The sequence below is a fragment of the Protopterus annectens genome, chromosome 2.part2 (assembly GCF_019279795.1).
Source record: "Protopterus annectens isolate FY-2018-M chromosome 2.part2, PAN1.0, whole genome shotgun sequence".
In the NCBI taxonomy this organism is placed as follows: domain Eukaryota; kingdom Metazoa; phylum Chordata; order Ceratodontiformes; family Protopteridae; genus Protopterus; species Protopterus annectens.
The window spans coordinates 89,838,446-89,857,496 of NC_056730.1; the positions used below are offsets into that span (position 1 = coordinate 89,838,446).

The 19,051-nt window shown below is 37.5% G+C and overlaps 1 protein-coding gene across 2 annotated transcripts in view; it reads right to left on the reverse strand.

Annotated features, from left to right (window-relative positions):
• Window positions 1-6,762: 6,762 nt before the first annotated feature.
• FUT9 (fucosyltransferase 9) overlaps window positions 6,763-19,051 on the reverse strand; it is a 1,107,964-nt gene continuing 1,095,675 nt past the window's right edge. For both annotated transcript variants that reach the window (XM_044063775.1, XM_044063773.1), the window contains one exon: window positions 6,763-12,052. In XM_044063775.1, coding sequence (XP_043919710.1) covers window positions 10,969-12,052 — 1,084 coding nt within the window. In that variant the 3' untranslated portion in view covers window positions 6,763-10,968. The remainder of the gene's footprint in view (window positions 12,053-19,051) is intronic.

Consider the following 19,051-nt stretch of genomic DNA (forward strand, 5'->3'; position numbering starts at 1 on the left):
CAGAGGTGGTCTCTGTAGGTTGTCTGTTTAATAATGAGATACTCATGTTAATCACAAACTTGGCATCTTATTCTAGAGCAATTGTTGTGAATAGAGGTAAAATCGTGCTGGTACATTTCAGCCTCCCACAAAAGCACTGCCCCTTCTCTAGCTGTGAAATGACTTTTTATCCAAGAGGTACCTTTCATTTCCTGAGTAGCTTGACATAATCCACCCTGGCTCAGTCTGTCTCTTCACAGACATTGTGCATGCTTTCTGTCCTCTGTTATATTGGTAGTAAGCTTACACAGTGATTCCACGCAACTTTTGTGGGTTGAGTCCAGTCAGATCCCCTAATCGAGGGGAATTTGTGTTTTTAGCAATAGCAATTTCTATGAATGCTGTTTCCCTGAAAATGTTTCACCAGGAACAATTTTAGTGATGTGGATAATTCCCTTTTCTCAACTGTTGTGTGAGCTAAGAGTATACATATTTAAGTTTGTGGGTATGGGGTGATTCCCCCACATGGAGGGGTGTAGGAGACTCTACCTCACCCTGCAAAAAAACATGATCTGAGGTTCATTGAAAGTGCTCTTTGGGAAAATATTTTCACTGAAACAGGATTCAGTGAAAGTGTTATCAATTGATATGAATCAAAACCTAGCTCTTGGCATAAGCCCTGGGAACTCTGTTCTGGATACAAACAACATGGGATTCACATTTCAGACTGCTGTTTTGTACTTTCCATCAGATTATTTTGTCAGTGTTGACACTATGAGGAATGTAAAGTTCTACACAATGTAGCTCTAAGGATCACAGATGCATGCAGCCCTCTACACACACACACACACACACACACACACACACACACACACACACACACACACGCGCACACACACACACACACACACACACACACACACACACTCCAGTGAATTTATGTAATTTATATGTGTCCATACAAGGTAAATATAATGAACAGAAAATAAACAAAACACAGAAGTTCGCAAAAGTGAACCTATTTGTGTTGCAAACACAGAATGTATTTGGCAGTAATGTGCCTTCAGCATACACAATTTGCAACTCCATTGAAAGGTCTTTGTACAGTCAATATGGATCACACAATCACAGAATGTGTTGTTTAACTGAATCAATCACTTTTCACAAATGACATTGAACAAAACTGATTCTCCAGTTTAGAAACAGTTTATTTAGACAAACAGACATTTGGCAGATATAACAAATCTCTATGTACAAATTAGTGCAATGTTTTAGTGCAAAAACTTAAAATGTCATAACATGTCCTTTCTACAAGGTACTTAACAATGAAACTGATTTCATTTGCTGCAATCACAAAAAGCAGGGTGTACATTAATGGATTCAGAACAATGGCTGCACAACTGGGTGCACAAAAATAATAAAAAATAATATCTATCTTCCAAGTCAGCTTCTAATATATCATGGTAATCAAAAACGTAAAACTCTATATTAACTGCATCTCATGAAATCTACAATTCTTGTGCTTGAAACATATCAAACATGGCTGACACATGTATCAATTAGCCATTTCATAGTAATCTGCTATATACAAAATATTGTTTCAGCTATGTGATTTGAAGTTTTATATCACATAACTTCAGCTATATGATTTGAAAATTTATATTCAATGTGATGTCCTATGTTTTATATTTAGCGTTTTTAAACAAGCTTGTGTTAGCCTATTGTTTGTTGGCAAGGAACACACTTTATACTTTGTTCAGTGAAGCAGGTATTCAGGAGAATTGGTTGCTAGGACAGTGTCCTGATGTTTGAAGTAGGGATTACCCTCAGTATTTCAATCAATGGTGGACGGTAACAGTGAAATGTGCAGAAATAAATCTTCAGGAGTATGGACTCATGGTGAGACACTCCTACTATACCCCGCTGGTCACCCTCAGTAAATCCTGCTTCTGGACGTCATACAGTCCATTTAATTGTGCTATGAGGGATAAGTGAAGCAGGAATGAATGGGAAAGAAACTGGAAATGGCAGAATACTGGGAAGAGATACAAAAATATACTGGGAAGAGATACAAAAATATACAACAGATTTAACATCACATATACTAATTAAATTAGCTCAGAATGTCTAAATACTTTTGTGCTATTAACCTTTGTACTTTTGTTACAGATTGCTAACATGTGCTAACTATTATGTAAAGTGATATCTAACAAATTATGAAAGTTTTGAACTGAACATTTAACGATGACTTAATAACTTTGATTGACCCATTCTCTAATACTCAAGTAAGGTTTCTTTTTCTTTGACAGCATGGGTGTCTCTGTCACTTTACTTCTGGAAACTGTATTAAAGTATAAAGTTATTAGGGTTAAGGTAGTTGAACCTTAACTACACATTCACAACAATAACATTCGTTTTTCATCTACAGAAATGTCTGATGCTACACAACTGAAGACTATTATTGCAGTCTACAAAAGAAAAACACCAGTGTGTGTGTGTGTGTGTGTGTGTGTGTGTGTGTGTGTGTGTGTGTGTGTGTGTGTGTGTGTGTGTGTATATATATATATATATATATATATATATATATATATATATATATATACAGATAGATAGATATACATATAGATATATAAAATGGCTGTGCTTTTAGCTTCTCGTTTTTTTTTTCTTTTGGATTTCATCTTTTGCTGAAGTTATTACATACTTGGCAAAATTCTTCTTTACAAATATCTGAAAAAAATGTGAAACTATATTTTCATGTTGTCATCATAGTACCTTTCATCCCATAATGGATAAAAGCAAATGGTACTGCAAATGCAACAGACTTCTGCAGCTGCATAAACTTAATAGGTAATGAAATTAAATCTACCAGAACTTAAATAATGTAGCTGCTAATATAAAGCTTTAGATCTTGTTGTGTGGGCAAAATGTATGGAGAATCCAAAAGTATTGTAAAAAGTAGGACTGTCATCATATATAAAATTTGCATTTTTACATTTTGATTTTGTTTGAATTTCTTTCTAAAATTACTGTTTCATCCAGTGAATGATATGGATGGTATAATATTGTTTTTCAAAGAAACCGTCTACTTCAGTGGGGTTATACAAGCTATACTGACTCTATACCGTAATTGGTTAGGAATGCATTTACTATAAATGTTATACTGAAAGGCATTATGAATGCATTTACTATATATGTTATACTGAAATGGATTGTGAATATGCCTCTGTTTTTATTGAAGCTAGTATCTTACTAGCAAATTGCAGAGACATGGGAGGAGAGGAGGTAATTGAAGGGTAAATGATGCCTAGAGTTTTTGCAATGTGAAGTTAATCGAAACCGCATAGAGATGGTCATGATTTAGGTAAAGGGGACTAGGCCTGTACTGAGCCATTAATCAAAGGTTTGCAAGGGTAGAATAGACATAGAAATAGTGTTATATATTAGCTTGTTTGGTTCAGATTGTACATAATTTTTTAATGTATTTTAAACACAAAAACTATTAGTGATCTATATTCATGTGACGTTAAAGGTAAGGAATATATATATATTACTGGCAAAGGAGAACTGATTTGTGGGTTTGACATAATGGTAATACTGGGGACATTTTCAGGGGTATGAGTGCTAAAGATGCTTTATTCCATATGAACTGGATGAAATTACTTACATGAAATGTAAACCGACTTACCAAGGTATCTAGGAAAAATAAACTACTAACATATTTCAAGCAGTTGTAGTCTCATCACATTGCAGGTGACACATTCTGATGACATTGAACATAAAGCATCAAGGGTATTTGAATGAGGGATGTGGTATGTACAACTCAAGGTATTAGTGATAGGGAAGTGGTCTTCCCTTTGGTTAAGACTGTATCCCCTTATATTGGGAGAACACTGTTTCACTTCGGTAACCAAGTTTTGCATGATTTACTTAACAAAAAGAATTTCGAGAGTTACCAAGAAATGGTAGCTTTCAAAAAAGGGTCAACTAAATATATGTAGGATTGGACTGTGCTAGCAACATTAGGGATCTGAAAAGTTGCCCTTGGGTATTTCACATTCCCAGGCTTGGTGAAAGTGCAAGAGTATACCCAAGGGAAAAGGGTCTGAGTAATGTCTTCTTATTAATATACTGGATACATCATTAAATCTACTATTCAAAGAGATATTCTAGGTCTGATAAAATATATTTCTTGATAGGTCATGTGTATTTGGTAACAAGAATTTCAGCACTTCCAACAGTGATTTCTCATTTTGGTTCTTTGTGGGTTAGTCTGCCCCGTACTTTTGAATAATATTGGAGATTTTTCAGTTATTACTTACAAATGAAGATCTTAGTAAACTCGAACAAGCAACCTTTGAAGAGCACAATGGGTAAATTCAGTATAGAGGGTTGGTCATTGCTTGAAGAGTGGGACATGATAAAAAAGGAAGAGGTCAAAAACTGAAAATGTATAATGCACATTTCTGGATAAGTAGCAAGGAGACATTAAATGTCAAAACAGAATGATTGGATGGTGTTAAGTTCAGGAGACTTAACACTGCAAAGTCAAACAGAAGAGATTAGACAGGCCATAAAGAATATGCTAGATAAAAAAATATGATTTCTTAATCAGTTGTTTCAGGATATATTCAATCATAAATGCTCAACAGACAGTACACTTTTTTGGTGCTGGAAAATAAGAAGACCGTGGGCTCTTTTCCCATGCCATGCATAACAAGTTATTTTCTAGTTCTGAAAATGGGTGCAGCATAAGGGGCTTTCTTACACTCTTGGGTCATTTTTAATACAGCACAGGCAGTGGGCATTGCATTTGTAGATGAAACACCGAAATGCAAAGGTATTTGCCAGCAGCAACCTCTGCATTAGTAATAGTCCTGTTTAATGTAGAATTATTTTGATTATTTTTACTTCTGTAGAGATTGTGCATATTGACTTATCATATATTATCAGGTGGTTAATATTATGCTTTCATAAACCCTCTTCCATTTAAACTATGCTATGCATGACTGGATCTTATGGTGCAGTGATAGTAATCTTACTACAGTTTCATACAGTTCATTCAAAGCTACCAATAACATTTGTGTAATGTATTTCTTCATAACAGTAAGGAGTGTACACAGTCAGCAAAGTGTTTATAAATGTGGTAGTGGGTATGGGGGCTCTCTATGGATGAAAGTAACTTATGCTATCATTAAAACAATCAGAAAAGTGAATCAAGGAATACATGCATTTATGCATGGTCTTTAAAATGTGTTCAGGAGCCTGTGGTTCGAAAACAACCCAGGGTCCAAGATACACTTAATCCACAACTGGCCAGATGCATTTTCAATGAATGTGAGCTTCAAGGAAAGAAACGTTTGCTGTTTCTTAAGATAAGCCTATTTTCAATGTGAGACTGTTTTACTTTGCTTTTTGTAGCAAATGGCCATCAGTGTTTGTGTAGTAGAATTTGAAATTAAAGTTTCACCTTAAATACAGTTCTCTGTAATCATTGTGAAAATAAAGAAAAAAAATAAAATGTACACTGGCAGGTTTGAACAGTGTTTATGGTAATTGGGAAGGCACACCCAAGTTATGGGTGATTGGAATTGCTCCCACTGGTGGGGTATGTGTGTGATTTGGTACATTACCCTGTCTTGGGTGCCATTTAACCATGATCCAGCTCTGATCTCATCACTGAAGCAAGTTGATTTGATGATCTTGCCAAAAGAGGTTAAAGATCCATATGCACTATCATCCTACAAACTGATATTTATACTTAATCATGTAGAGATAATTTATGTCAGTTGTAGCAATATGCAACTAGCTAAATATTTGCCCAAGTTAATTGAAAATAATAAATATGTGTTTGCCAGGGGCAGTAGCTATTTGCCACCATAAGGAAAGCAGAGCTATTGATGAAATCTGCAGAAGAACATGGTAATGATTAGTAATATTTCTAAGTCTGGATGCAGAAGGAAATCAGGAGTCTGGAGTGGTGTTTGCTCATGAGAGGTCTGCTGGATTTTAGTTTTACAAAATATTTTATACAGCTGATTATGGTAACATAATTGGCCTTAACAGTTTACATAAAGAAACATGGCGTCTTTCAGTCTCTCTCAGAATGGCATTAAGAAGCTGTCAGGATTATCCATTGTCCACAACTGTACTTGCCTAACATGTATGACTATTGGCTGCAGCAACAGAAAAGCCCCCCATATGGGGCTAAAGAGATAAAAACATCTTTATTTACAGATAATTTATTTGATAAGACCTGTGAAGGATTTGCATTTTTTTCTAAATTTTGAGAATTTGGTACAGTTGTGGACTATAAGATTAACAAGACCAGATATAAATATAGGTTTCTGTTGGGAACTTCCAATACTAAACAGCTGGAAAGTTCTGTGGCTGAGTCTGAACAAAAGTCAGTTAACAAAACCTATGAGGTATTGTTGAAAAAGTTGAAATCTGAATTTAAGTGGCAAAAGATGGTAGGTTTAGATTTAAAACAGACAGTACTAGCATTACATTTTTCTGTGTTACTCTTAATGCATCATGCCAGTAGGCCGCGGTGGTGCAGTGGTTAGTGTTGTCTGCCTCACAGCAAGAGGTTCTTTGGTTTGATTCTTCGCTGGAGTTCCTTCTGTGTGGAGTCTGCATGTCCTCCCTGCAGCTGAGTGAGCTTTAAAGACATGCAGGAGTGGTGTGTGGGTGTGCCTTCTGTGAAGAATGGGCATTGGGCTGGCAACTTGGCACTGTAAAAATCCATTGCCAATCAATCTGCAGATTGGTGATCCGCTGTGGCAACTCCTAACCAGGAAAAGCCAAAAGACATTGCTTTTACATTTGCTTCTTTTTTTTTTGCATCATGCATCACTCTTTTATTGGATATACTCTAAGTCAGTCCTAGAAGTCAATTAAAATATAATAACAGATTTTATTTGCAATGGTGGATGGCATAGAATGTCATAAGGAAAGTTGGTAGTGGCAAAAGAGATAGATGGGCAGAGAGTCGCAGACCCATGTTTATATTGTGATGCAGTTCCAAAGAAAGTCTTGAATTCACTGCACATGGGAACTTGCATTGCCATATGGACACTTTTGGCTGGTTTAAGGGATAATCATAAGAACTTTAAAAGATTCTGTTTTTAGTTACACTTTGATAGAAGATGTGAGTTCCCTCATGTACAAAAATGGATGAGATCATTGTAATGAAATGAGTCAGCATTTTTTGTTTCACTTTTGTAAAATACTTCAGCAGAATCTGACAAAGTTTTTTAAAAAACTGTGACGACGGTGCTGTTTTGTTGGTCTTTGACATGTCTGTACATCGTGGCCACCAAGAGCTTAGTTTTGGAATTTAGTAGTTGCTTTATGTGTTGACAAAGGTACCATATATATAAAGAATATGTTTTCCCCATACTGGCTATAGTATTGTGGGTTTCAGGAGAAGGGATCCTATGGAAACAAAAGTAGTGAAAGATTAATATAGTATAGTGGGAGCAGATTATGTATGGAGTTGTGTGAGGCACCTGCAGTCAAGCAAACAAACATTTGGTTTAAACAGTTAATTGCAGTTGAAATTTTAAAATATATTAAGCATGGGAATTCAGTCAGTTTCTGGGGAAGGCAATGTCTATACTAATTTCATTTTTTGGAAGCAAGGAGCAATCTACCAATGGCTAAGTATGAAGGACATCTAGAACACTTAGAGAATTAAAAAGTAAGGTAGTGGAAAAAACAGGAAATTAGACAGTTAAGACTGAGGATACATATGTCATTTATCAAGATATGCCACATCAAGAAAACCTATAATGCTCACCTGGAAGTGCTTGCACATTTTTTATACTCCACCAAAGCTGCAAAGGATGTTTTCTCATTAGCTCTAGCATAGGGATATAATACATGCACATGTGGAACATGCAAACAATTTTTTTGTTCTTTTTAGAGGTTATATACCTCAAAATTAGAGATGCAATGATTGCCATGATTGCCAGAACATGTATTTGACAGGGGTGTGATGCTTATGTTTAGCCAGCATCACAGAGTACAGGGATAAAACCTTAACTCTGGCTCAGGTGACCCAACGCAGATTAGTTTTTAATTTCTTTTTAATTTAATATAACACAACCAGTTTGGAGTGACTCATACACATATACACACACACACACACACACACACACACACACACACACACACACACACACACACACACACACACACATATATATATATAGTTCTTTGATATACAATAATATCAAAGTTGCTTAGGCTTTACTGCACAAAGGAACAGCAAATATTATTATATTGTTTGTTGCATACTGGAAAATTACACTATCATTTTTGAATAGTGTATGTTTTCTAAGCTCACAGCTTCCTAAAGAAAATAAAATAACTTTCTCATATGTGTTATTGACTGTTCTTTGTGAGAGATGACAGGCTGGTATAATGATTAATGTGCAAATACAAAGGGCAGAGTTTGATTCCCACATAGGGTAAGTGGGTAGGCTCAAAATGGCCCATAAGGGCAGTTAACCTAGTACTAATCTATGAACTTATGAACCTTTTAAGCAGCATTAGAGTGAGAATAACAAAATTAAGAGCAGGTGTGGTGGAGCTGCAGTTTGGAAATTTTTACTAAGTATACTGCATGCCTGTAATCTATAAAATCTTTATTATGACCACATTGGACATTTCTATACTTGAACTGTTAGTTTCAGGAAGCTGCTGTTTAGTGTTGAGCACACATGGGGTCCCAGCTAAGTAAAAAAGCATTCAATCCTTCAGTGATGTTTATGAACACTATAACACTAAAAGAAAAGAAGAAAACCTGCTTCTAAGTTATCATGGTTGTACTTGAGAAAAAAAATTCCTTGGTTTGGCACACAATGCATCCTTGGATTTGGCAGTAGTAGTGTACACACTATTTTTATTAACTCGAACATTTATACTTTTCTTTACATCAGACTCTTGGATGGTGGCTTCAACCAGCTGTTTTATTGGTGACTTCAGTCAGTTTCAGTGAGTGCAGAGTTCCATAGAAAGGCATTTGTTTGGCAGTTTTCATTTCATTCTTATTATCCTTATGCAACTGGACTTGCATGGGTTTTCTGTGGTGCTGTTGTCAACATTTAATCATCTTAGCACTTACACAGCAGGCCCTAAATCGTCCTGCGTATTTAAAGGGGGGTTTGCTGCCCTATATTCCACTTCAACCACTGCAATCAGCAGGTGAAGAATTGTGGGCATTACTTGAACACATCTTAAATCATCTGGGTTCCTCCTATTTGTCTGTCTTACACATGACCTGTGAAAATGACTACTGTCCATGCTTTGGCATTGCAACTCTGAGTCCTTACTTATGAGGCTCTATCTACCTTGATACTAGCTAAGAATTGTTATAGTTCTACAGCTCATATTTTTAAAACAAGTATATGCCTCTAATTCAGGCCCTAGTTAGTCAAATCCTTGAATACTTCATGCAGTCCTGCATCTATCTATACACAGAGAAATACTGCTGGAAGGAGTACAGAGGAAAGCTATCAGAGGAGTATGTGAGAAAAGAAAGTTTATGACCAAAGATAAGAGTATCTGAGTCTGTTCTCACTGTGGAGTAGAAGGGGATGTAAACGTGATAAAGGTTGGCAGTATTATGTTAGATACATGGGATGGGGCCATTATGAAGAAAAAGGACACCACAGTGTATATGGTATAATATTATGGGGAACAGCTACTTCCTGGAGCTGTGAAAGTTATTCATAATGGAGACGACTGTAGACCCCTAAAGGGTTGCAAAAACAGGAGATGGAGAGGGAATCCATGGAGGTATTTTAAATGTCTTCAAAGGAATCAACAAAGAGGGGACAGGAACTGAGAGAAGAAAACAAGGTAAAGCATTACATTTTATTAATTTGTAGACTGTGTGGGCTAATCACGTCAGCCCACCCTTAAACAAATGCAATACAGTATTGGATACAGCAGCAAGTGAACAAGTGAATACATTCCAAATATACTTGTGCTTGTGATACAAGGTGACATTCTGAGGTACAGCGTGACTTAAATAGAGGTACTGTACTTTTGTGTACTTACATTAAACCACCCGTATAGCGGCTTACAATTCTAGAGAGATACGAATTCAGAAAAAAAATGTCCATTAGCAGAAACATGATCAAAGAAAAAAGAATTACTTGGCTAATAAAGGCAGCGATATCTCTGCTAGTTTTGATCCCACAGAATAGATGTGAGGTGCAGCTTATGTGCCACCTAATTTCTCTTTTACAACATCTGTATGAACTTTATATTTAGTTTCAACATTTTCAGAACTACCCCACGCTAAGATATGACATCCCTAGAGAGTACAAGACTAAGTAATCTAACCTTAAAAAGTAGTATGTTACTATACTTTCTATAATTCGAAAAAAATGAAAAGAGGGATATCACCTAAAGTAAAAAAGTAAATAAAATCCTGTACACAGCACTCACAAGTTGTTTAGAAGGGTACAGTATATTCACAGCTTTTAAACAAGTTTAAAAATTACAAACATACAAAACACAATATTGAAAAAAAATCCCAGGTTTTGAAATTATGTGATTACCAAAGCCAATAAAATCTGATAAACAAGGGCAACCACAGCTGAAAAAAATGCTGTTAACAAACCAAATAAATACTGATCAAAGCACCCACTGAAACATCAATGATGCATCAATTACATTGAACGGAACAGCATCTACAGTGCTATCCCCATAAATGGCACAATCAAGAAGTGTCAGCGTTGAAAATACTTTTAACGATAAAGAAAAGAAAAATATATAAAGACTTGCAGAAAATGATGTCACAGTATGATGAATGTTCAGTATTAGCACTGATACTGCCAATGTCATTTAGGCATATCTGTGAAGACATGTAACAATTATGATCATTGGAAAAAATAGCACTTTACAGCAATTAATTTAAGTTGAATAGAACTTAAAAATCCATTAAACGTTGCAACTATGATGATTGAGATGTCATTTCCAAAACCATTTTTCTAAATTGGAGATAGCTCTATATTCCTGGCGTCGTTTTGCATGATCACACGCTAGGCATGCATGACTTTCCCAAAAATGAGTGAGCTTTACAGAGAAGTATTTCCTCCAATTAAAATAACGCAGGTACAGCGATTCATCTTTATGAAGGTTCAATAAATAATCTGCCAGATCTTTAGCATTAGAAAAGTCTTCAACATGTATAAAAGAGTCAGAAGGAATATAGCTCTCATAATTTTCTCTACTTGGTCCAAGTACTACAGGAACAGATCCTGCCAACAAAGCATTGTATAACTTTTCAGTAATATAGTCTTCATGGATGGAGTTTTCAAAAGAAAGGTAAAACTTACAAGTAGCAATTGTAGGTATTAGACTTTTAGCATTTAGATACTCTCCAAATGCCTGTCCATAAGTATGGATTTCAATATACTGATTCAGTTCATTGTAATATTTTACCCTTGCATGGTCAGGATTCCAGTTACTTACAACCCAGCATACAAGTTTGTCTTTTATTGGCATCTCAAAATCAGAGCTCATGGTATTCATTGTTAAAAACCCATATGGCACTTCAATATCCGAGTCTCGTCTGTATGTCAGAGTCAAGTTGAAAAGGTGAGCAATTCCACTCTTTTGTGGTGTGTGAGTTGGGGATTCCAGGTTCATCCACACCCATTTCTGGAAAGGAGGCCGAGTCTGTAGTGGTAAGTTTGTTAAGTCCCAGCTAATATCTCTGTGATGAATAAGAACTATATGAGACTGATTGTATAGTGACCGGTCTGCAGTTAGATGGCATCCATGAATGTCAAATAGTGATTCACAAGAACTGAGATCAAATGTCTGGCCAAAAGGCCACAGCCAGATCAGAACAACTGTTTCATTATTACTGATGTTCTCAGTGAAAAAGCTTTTGAATTTTAAAACTGAAGTTGCCGATTCCATTGGCTTGGTGATCCAGGTTCTTGTTGGTTTAATATACAACAGCAAGAATGTAAGAAAGCAGCTAGCTATTGTAAAAGCAATTAAAAGGGGCCGGAAAACTCCTTTGTTAGATGTTGTTGTCATAGTTCTAAAAAAAAAGAAAAAGAGAGAAATTGTTGAACCCATAGCAATTTATGCATACAAATGCACATAGAATGCCTTAATAGCATTTCATTTTATGGTTATACATAAAGTGAATATGTTCATCTGTTGCTCTCTGTAGCAGAGAACATAAGTTCAAATATCAACTTGATCTCAAGTGCATCTTATTATATAGGTTTACCTCTGTACCATACACCAAAATACATCAAAATAACTGAAAACAGCACAGCATACCTTATGGAAACAACAGTGTAATTCAGAGCTCAAATATTAATGGCTAGTTAATGAAAGAATGCAGTGGTTGAAGGTCCAGGAAGACTCCATTACAATGTCTAAATGACCTTTAGTATTACTTTTGTCTTGGAATGATGTCACTGACTTTAATATACAGGTTTTTGTTTTCACCACTTGTAGGTTCATAAACTATCCTGATGAAGCTGAATTGGTCAAGCAGCTGTTATGTTAGCATTCAGTCATTTTTGGTCAAAACAGTGCTTCTTCATTAAACTGTATCCTGCATATCTGTAGCTAGCAATTTCTAAGAAACTCAAAACCGTTTATTCATAACTATTACAATTTTTTACCACATACCAGTGGTTTACAAATGAGAAAAGTTTATAGCTCATATTTATTATTACAGTTCAGATAACATGATCTATCTCAGATGATCGAGTTTTCAGAAACTTGAAATTCATACAGTCAAGACCATATGATCAAGTTTCTGAATACTCGAACATCAAAAAAAAAAAAAAAAACACAAAATTCTACATTTTTTTAATGTTTTTGCAGAGGGGAAGCCCACCTGCACCCCCTGCAAATTATATATACCAACTCTGAGTTTGCACTACAGTGAGGAAAAGGGTAAATTTCCACACTATAGTGTGATCTCCAATATAAAGCTTTGTGTTTTCAAAACCTCGATCATGCAGTGTTAACCATATGAATTTCATGTTTCTGAAAATGCAATCAACTGATAGGGACCTATATATATATATATATATATATATATATATATATATATATATATATATATATACATATATATATATATATATATATATATATATATATATATATATGTATAGGGACCCATATATATATATATATATATATATATATATATATATATATATATATATATATATATATATATATATATATATATATATATATATAGGGACCCATATATATATATATATATATATATATATATATATATATACACATATATAATTATTTATTTTACATTTATTTTACATTTGTTGACCGGGCTAGTCTAACTGGATATATGTCCCTTTTCAGTAGAGGCCTGGGGAGAAAAGCTCCACATAAGCAAAATATTAGCAACTACTGGTACAAATAAGTAAAAAAGTAATAAATTTAGGTGCAGTACTATTTTAAGGTGAAGAATACAAATGTTTTATAGACAAAAAATTAGTGTTAAAGTAGCAGAATAATAAGAAAAAAGATTACACAATAAACAAATTTGAAGTGGTGCACTATTAAGAAAGAGAAATTAAAAAATACAATAGCAAATATTACAGCTCCAGGTACAGTATTAAGCGGTGAGTCATCCCATTATCCTATAGTAGCATAGCAACTTTAAGGCAGCATAAAATAAGAAATATAACGAAAGTCATAGGTTCATAGGTTCATAGGTTCATACTAGGCTATCTGCCCTAGGGCATTTACAAGCCTAGCCAGAGTTGTTTGGCTTACGCCCCTTTGAATTGAGTTTATTGTGCACTTTTTAAGGTTAGATTACTGTGCTTCTGTCCAGCAGTGACACAGAAATAATCCCAGGGGTAAACCTACGATCACCCATCCACTCGTCAAGATTCCTCTTGAAGATGGTCAGTGAGGGGCTCTGTCTAACATGGACTGGGATTCTATTCCAGAGTGAGGGGAGCCTCTGGGTTATGAATCTGTCCCTCCAGCATGTCCTGTTTATTTCTGTGCTGAGGTTTAAGTCCCTCGAGTGTGTAGCTCTAAGAGATTTGGATTTACTGAGGTGAAGCATGTCCATTAATTCCGGGTTGGACATAGCTTTATACGTCAGGCATAGGTCGCCTCTAAGTAGGTGGTATGCAACTGAGTAGAACTGGAGTTTCTTTAACCGAGCAGCGTATGGCATCTGTTTGAGTCCCTTAATCCTCTTTGTGAGGTACCTTTGGGGTCTTTCAAGTTGCTGCAGGTGTCGGGTTAGGTACATCCCAAATGGGGCATTGTATTTTATTATGGGCCTGATGAGGGATGAATAAAGGGGTACGATGACCTCCCTTGATCTAGATGTGAATCCTTTCATGATAAGGTGGGCCATATAGAAGGTCCTTCTAACCACTTTGGCAATGTGGTTGTCAAAGGAGAGATTACTATCAAATTGGGTACCCAGATCCCTAATTACTTCTTCCGTACTTAATGGATTACCACCTATGTGGTAATTTGTGGGCACTTTGTTTTTGCCAAAGGGTATGACTATACACTTTTTAGCGTTTAGCTTCAGGCCATGGCTCTGGTACCAGTTGTCCATATCTGTGAGACCCTTTTGGAGGATGCTTGTATCAGCTGGAGAGTCAATTATGGCGCCCAGTTTGCAGTCATCTGCAAACTTGGTCAGCCACAGTCCTCCCGTGTTAGCCTGTACCTCAGAAAAATATATACCGAATAAGAGAGGTCCCAGGACTGAGCCTTGTGGGATGCCACTTGTAACTGGTTTCGAGTCTGACATGGCTCCAGCAATCCTGACCATTTGGGTTCTGTCTTTGAGCCAGTTTGCAACCCATCTTGTGATGTAGGGGTTTATATTTAAGCTGGAGAGCTTATCTATGATGCCCGAGTGGGGTATTGTGTCGAAGGCTTTTGCGAGGTCAAGGTAGGCTGTGTGGACTACCTTCCCTTCATCTATGGCCTTGGTGACTGTTTCAAAGAAATTGACCAGGTTTAAGAGGCAGGATATGCCCTTGACAAAGCCGAATTGGGTAGGATCCAGTGTCTGTAGGTCCCCAATGTCATTGTTAATGAGTTCCATGATGATCCTCTCCATAGCTTTGCAGACCAGGCTAGTCGGGCTTATGGGGCGATAGTTTCCAGGGTCTGTAGAGGCACCACCTTTGTGGAGTGGGACCACTGTTGTTGTACGCCATTCTTTGGGTACATATCCTATAGTAAGGCTGAGGTTGAACAGCAGCTTTACGTGAGGGTTTAGTTCTTCTTGTAGTTCATGTAGGACACAACCTGGGACACCATCTGGTCCCACTGATGCTGTGTTTTTTGCTTTGGAGAGGGTGGCTTTCACCTGAGCATCTGAGATATTTGGGGGGCAGCACTCTGCTGGGATAGTTATTTGCCCTTTTGTGGGGGAGGGGGGGTTTGCATTGAACCTGTCTGCCAGGATGTTAGCAATATCTGTGGGTTCAGTGTATTTTTTGTCATTTTGGATGAACTCTGAGCATATCTGGGAGTTGCCTCCCAAGTTCCTAACATAACTAAAGAAAGCCTAGTGATTATCTTTAGTATCCTGTGCTATTTTTTTCGGGAAGCTGGCCTTGGAGGATTTTATGAGGGATCGTAGTTTTTTGCTAGTACTGATCAGAGATGCCTTCCCTTTTTGGGACTTTGCTCTATCATGTAGTAGCTTCCTCCTTCTGTTGTACAACCTATTTATGGCTGGGGTCCACCAGACTGGACGCCTGCCTTTGGAAGATTGGGTATTGGTTTTGTTTGGGATAGCATGATCCATGCATTCCTGGAGGTGTCCATAGAATGCGTTTATAAAGGATTCTGCAGTTTGGACCATAGTTTTCACTGGCCCGGGGGCCTTGAAGGATTCCACCTCGGTTTTGAGAAGTGTGAAATTCACTTTTGAGAAGTTTTTCACTGTGGTTTTCTGGGCTGGGGGTGGGGTTGGGATGTGGATATCCAGTGAGATTAGTTTCTGGTCCGATCTTAACAATGAGGGGTATACCTCTGGTATGGAGCATAGAGTCCCCATATTGGTGATGACCAGGTCCAGTTTGTTTTCCCCTCTTGTGGGGGTGGTGACTAGTTGTTCCATAGCATTTGAGTTTATAAATTCTAGGAACCTTTGGGCTAGGGTGTTGGGGCTTGAGTAATGCTCCCAGTCTATGTTTGGGTAGTTGAAGTCATCCAATATAATGGTGTTTGGAGAGATCTTCATATTCTCCAGTGTTCTCAGGAAAGCCGAGTGGGATTCCTGATTTTGAGAGGGTGGTCTGTAGCATGCTACAAACTGAAGGGCAGTTTTGCCCACTGTTAGTTGCACATGGATGGTTTCCGATGCTTCATGCAACGCCACTAACCTGGAGGTGTGGGTATCTTTGATGAATATGGATACTCCTCCTCCTTTTGTGGTTCGGTCTGAGTTTTGGGGCTGAAAAGCATGATCTGAGGTATAACCTGGTAGTGCTGGGGTGCTCTCTGGAGCCTTGAACCAGGTTTCCGTCACTGCACATATATCGATGTTCTCCATACTAAGGAGAGTTTCGAGTGCATGCATCTTGAGGTTTAGACTTCTGGCGTTGAGCAGCATTACCCTTAGTTTCTTATTCATTGTGTTGACTATGGAGGTGGGTTTGTCTTTTGAGCCTTGCCTAAAAAAGGCACTATGGGGGTGGCAAGAGCCTTTTCCAATATCCGAAAGCCCAGGGGTGACAGGTGCAAGCCATCCCTAGCGAAGCAACGTGGCTTGTCGAGCATGTCATCCCAGGCTGACAGACACTGGATCCCCTTTGAATGACACCAAAATTTTAGCCAATTGTTAAAATTGATCATTTTGTCATTATACTGTGGCATCATTCTAGGTGAGGGTAAGATGCTGCTAAAGGTCAGGGTCATATCGGCCTGGGCTACAAGATCAGAGAGCTCCTCTGTGTCTCTTTTCATGTAGTCCAGGGAGGTAGTCTATAAAGATCTTTATATGTGATAGCAAGTTGATGCTGCAAGCAGCAATCTATGCATCTTTATATGTGATAGCAAGTTGATGCTGCAAGCAGCAATCTATGCAAGTGTAAAGTTAGTAGAGAACTGAGTGTAAGAGAGAGTTGTAGAGACTAAACATTAGACTAGGTAGGTCTACTCTCTAAGGCATAGAGAGAACTGGAATTAAATTGCAAAAGGTTATGTAGGTAGGGTTCAGAGAAAGTGGTGGAAGGATTAGTCTGGGTTACTACATGGGCATAACCAGGGGTTAATAAGGTATTCTCTGAGTTGTTTTTTGAACAGTTTTGCTGAGGAGAGAGATGAGTGTTTCATGGGAAGCACATTCCAGGATTTGCCAACAGTATTGGCAAACAGTGAATCACCGGCCTTATTTTTGGATTTGACTGTGGATACTAGTACTTTATTGGCTGAGCAAAGGGTTGTCAAATTACTGTAAGGGGTAAGAAGGTTATTATGTATAGGAGTATTTTTAGGAAGATAGAGGATCTTATGGGCAATAATATGTTGTTGAAACTGAAGTTGATTATGAAGTTCTAGCCAACCTAGGTGTCTAAGGTTTTGACAGTAGTGAGTTCTATATGAGGAACCAGTAGCAAATCTGGCAATATTGTTATAGGAGGTAGCTAGTTTATTAAGGTTGTGTTTTGATAGGTTGGTATAAATGGGAGAGGCATAGAAGAGGGTGGAAATTAGATGGGTGAGGGCAGTAGTGGTTCTAGCTGTTGGAGTTAGGAAGGGTTTAATCCTATAGAGGGAGCCTCATTTTTTGTTTACTGTTTTTATTGTTGTGTTAATATGTGTGTCAAAGCTAAGACTATGGTCTATTGTTACCCCTAAGAGCTTGGTAGTTGGGTCGGGAGATATAATGATGCTATCATTGGATAAAACTGTGAAGTCAATTGGGGGGGACCTTTGAGTGAGAGTGAAGAGCAGTAGTTTTGTCTTTTTAGGATTCAGGAGGAGGCTATGATGTAGGAACCATTTTTCTACTGTGTTAAGCACTGTTTGGGTAATGGACTGAAGTTGAGGTGCAGAGGTAGCTGAGCATATTAGTGTGGAGTCATCAGCATATTGGATACATGTTGCTTGAGGAATGATTAGATTAAGATCATTGATGAAATTTGAGAAAAGGAGAGGGCCCAGGATAGAACCTTGGGAGACTGCCAGGGTAATAGGAAGGTGAGAGGATAGATTATTTTCCCAAAGCACAGCCTGTTGCCTATTTTCAAGGTAGGATTTAAACCATTGTAAAGCCTCTAGAGAGAGAGAGAGAGAGAGACTTAAGTATGTTCAAGAGCAGTTGATGGTTGACCATATCAAAGGCTTTTGAAAGGTCAATAAAGAGTGCTGATGATAGAGTGTTGTTGTTTCGGTTATTATTAATACAGTCGGAAAAGAATAAGAGGGCTGTGGTAGTACTATGGTGAGGCCTAAAGCTGTGCTGACAATTAGCAAGTAAGTTATTTTTCAATAGGTGGACTAGTAGTTGGCAGTGGATACATTTTTCCATAATTTTGGCTAAAGGAGAGAGTAGAGCTATTGGGCGGTAGTTAGTGAGTTGCCCCCTTTGTGCAGTGGGATAATGTGGGAGACTTTCCAGATTGATGGGATTGTTTCTTCAGTAATGGTTCTATTTATAAGGATGGAAATAGGAAGGGCTACTCCAGCTGCAGCTTTCTGTAGATATTCTGCTGGTAAAAGGTCAGCTGAAGGGGTACAAGGTTTTAGTTTAAGAAGAAGAGTGTATATAAGGGATGTAGGGACTGGTTGTAAATGAAATGAGAGGGTTAAATTAGTCAAGGAAGATGACAGATTTGAACTAACAGGAGGTAATGACTTGGCAAGACTTTGGACTGCTTCAGTAAAGAAGGTATTAAAGGCATTTGCTATATGATTTGGAGTTTCATAGGTGGATCCTGTTGGGGTGGGAGTTTTGGACTGACCTGAGTGGAGGAGTATGTTAATGCCTGCCCAGAACTTTTGAGGTTTGTATTGGTGGGTTTGCTGGTTGTTGTGGAAGTTTCTT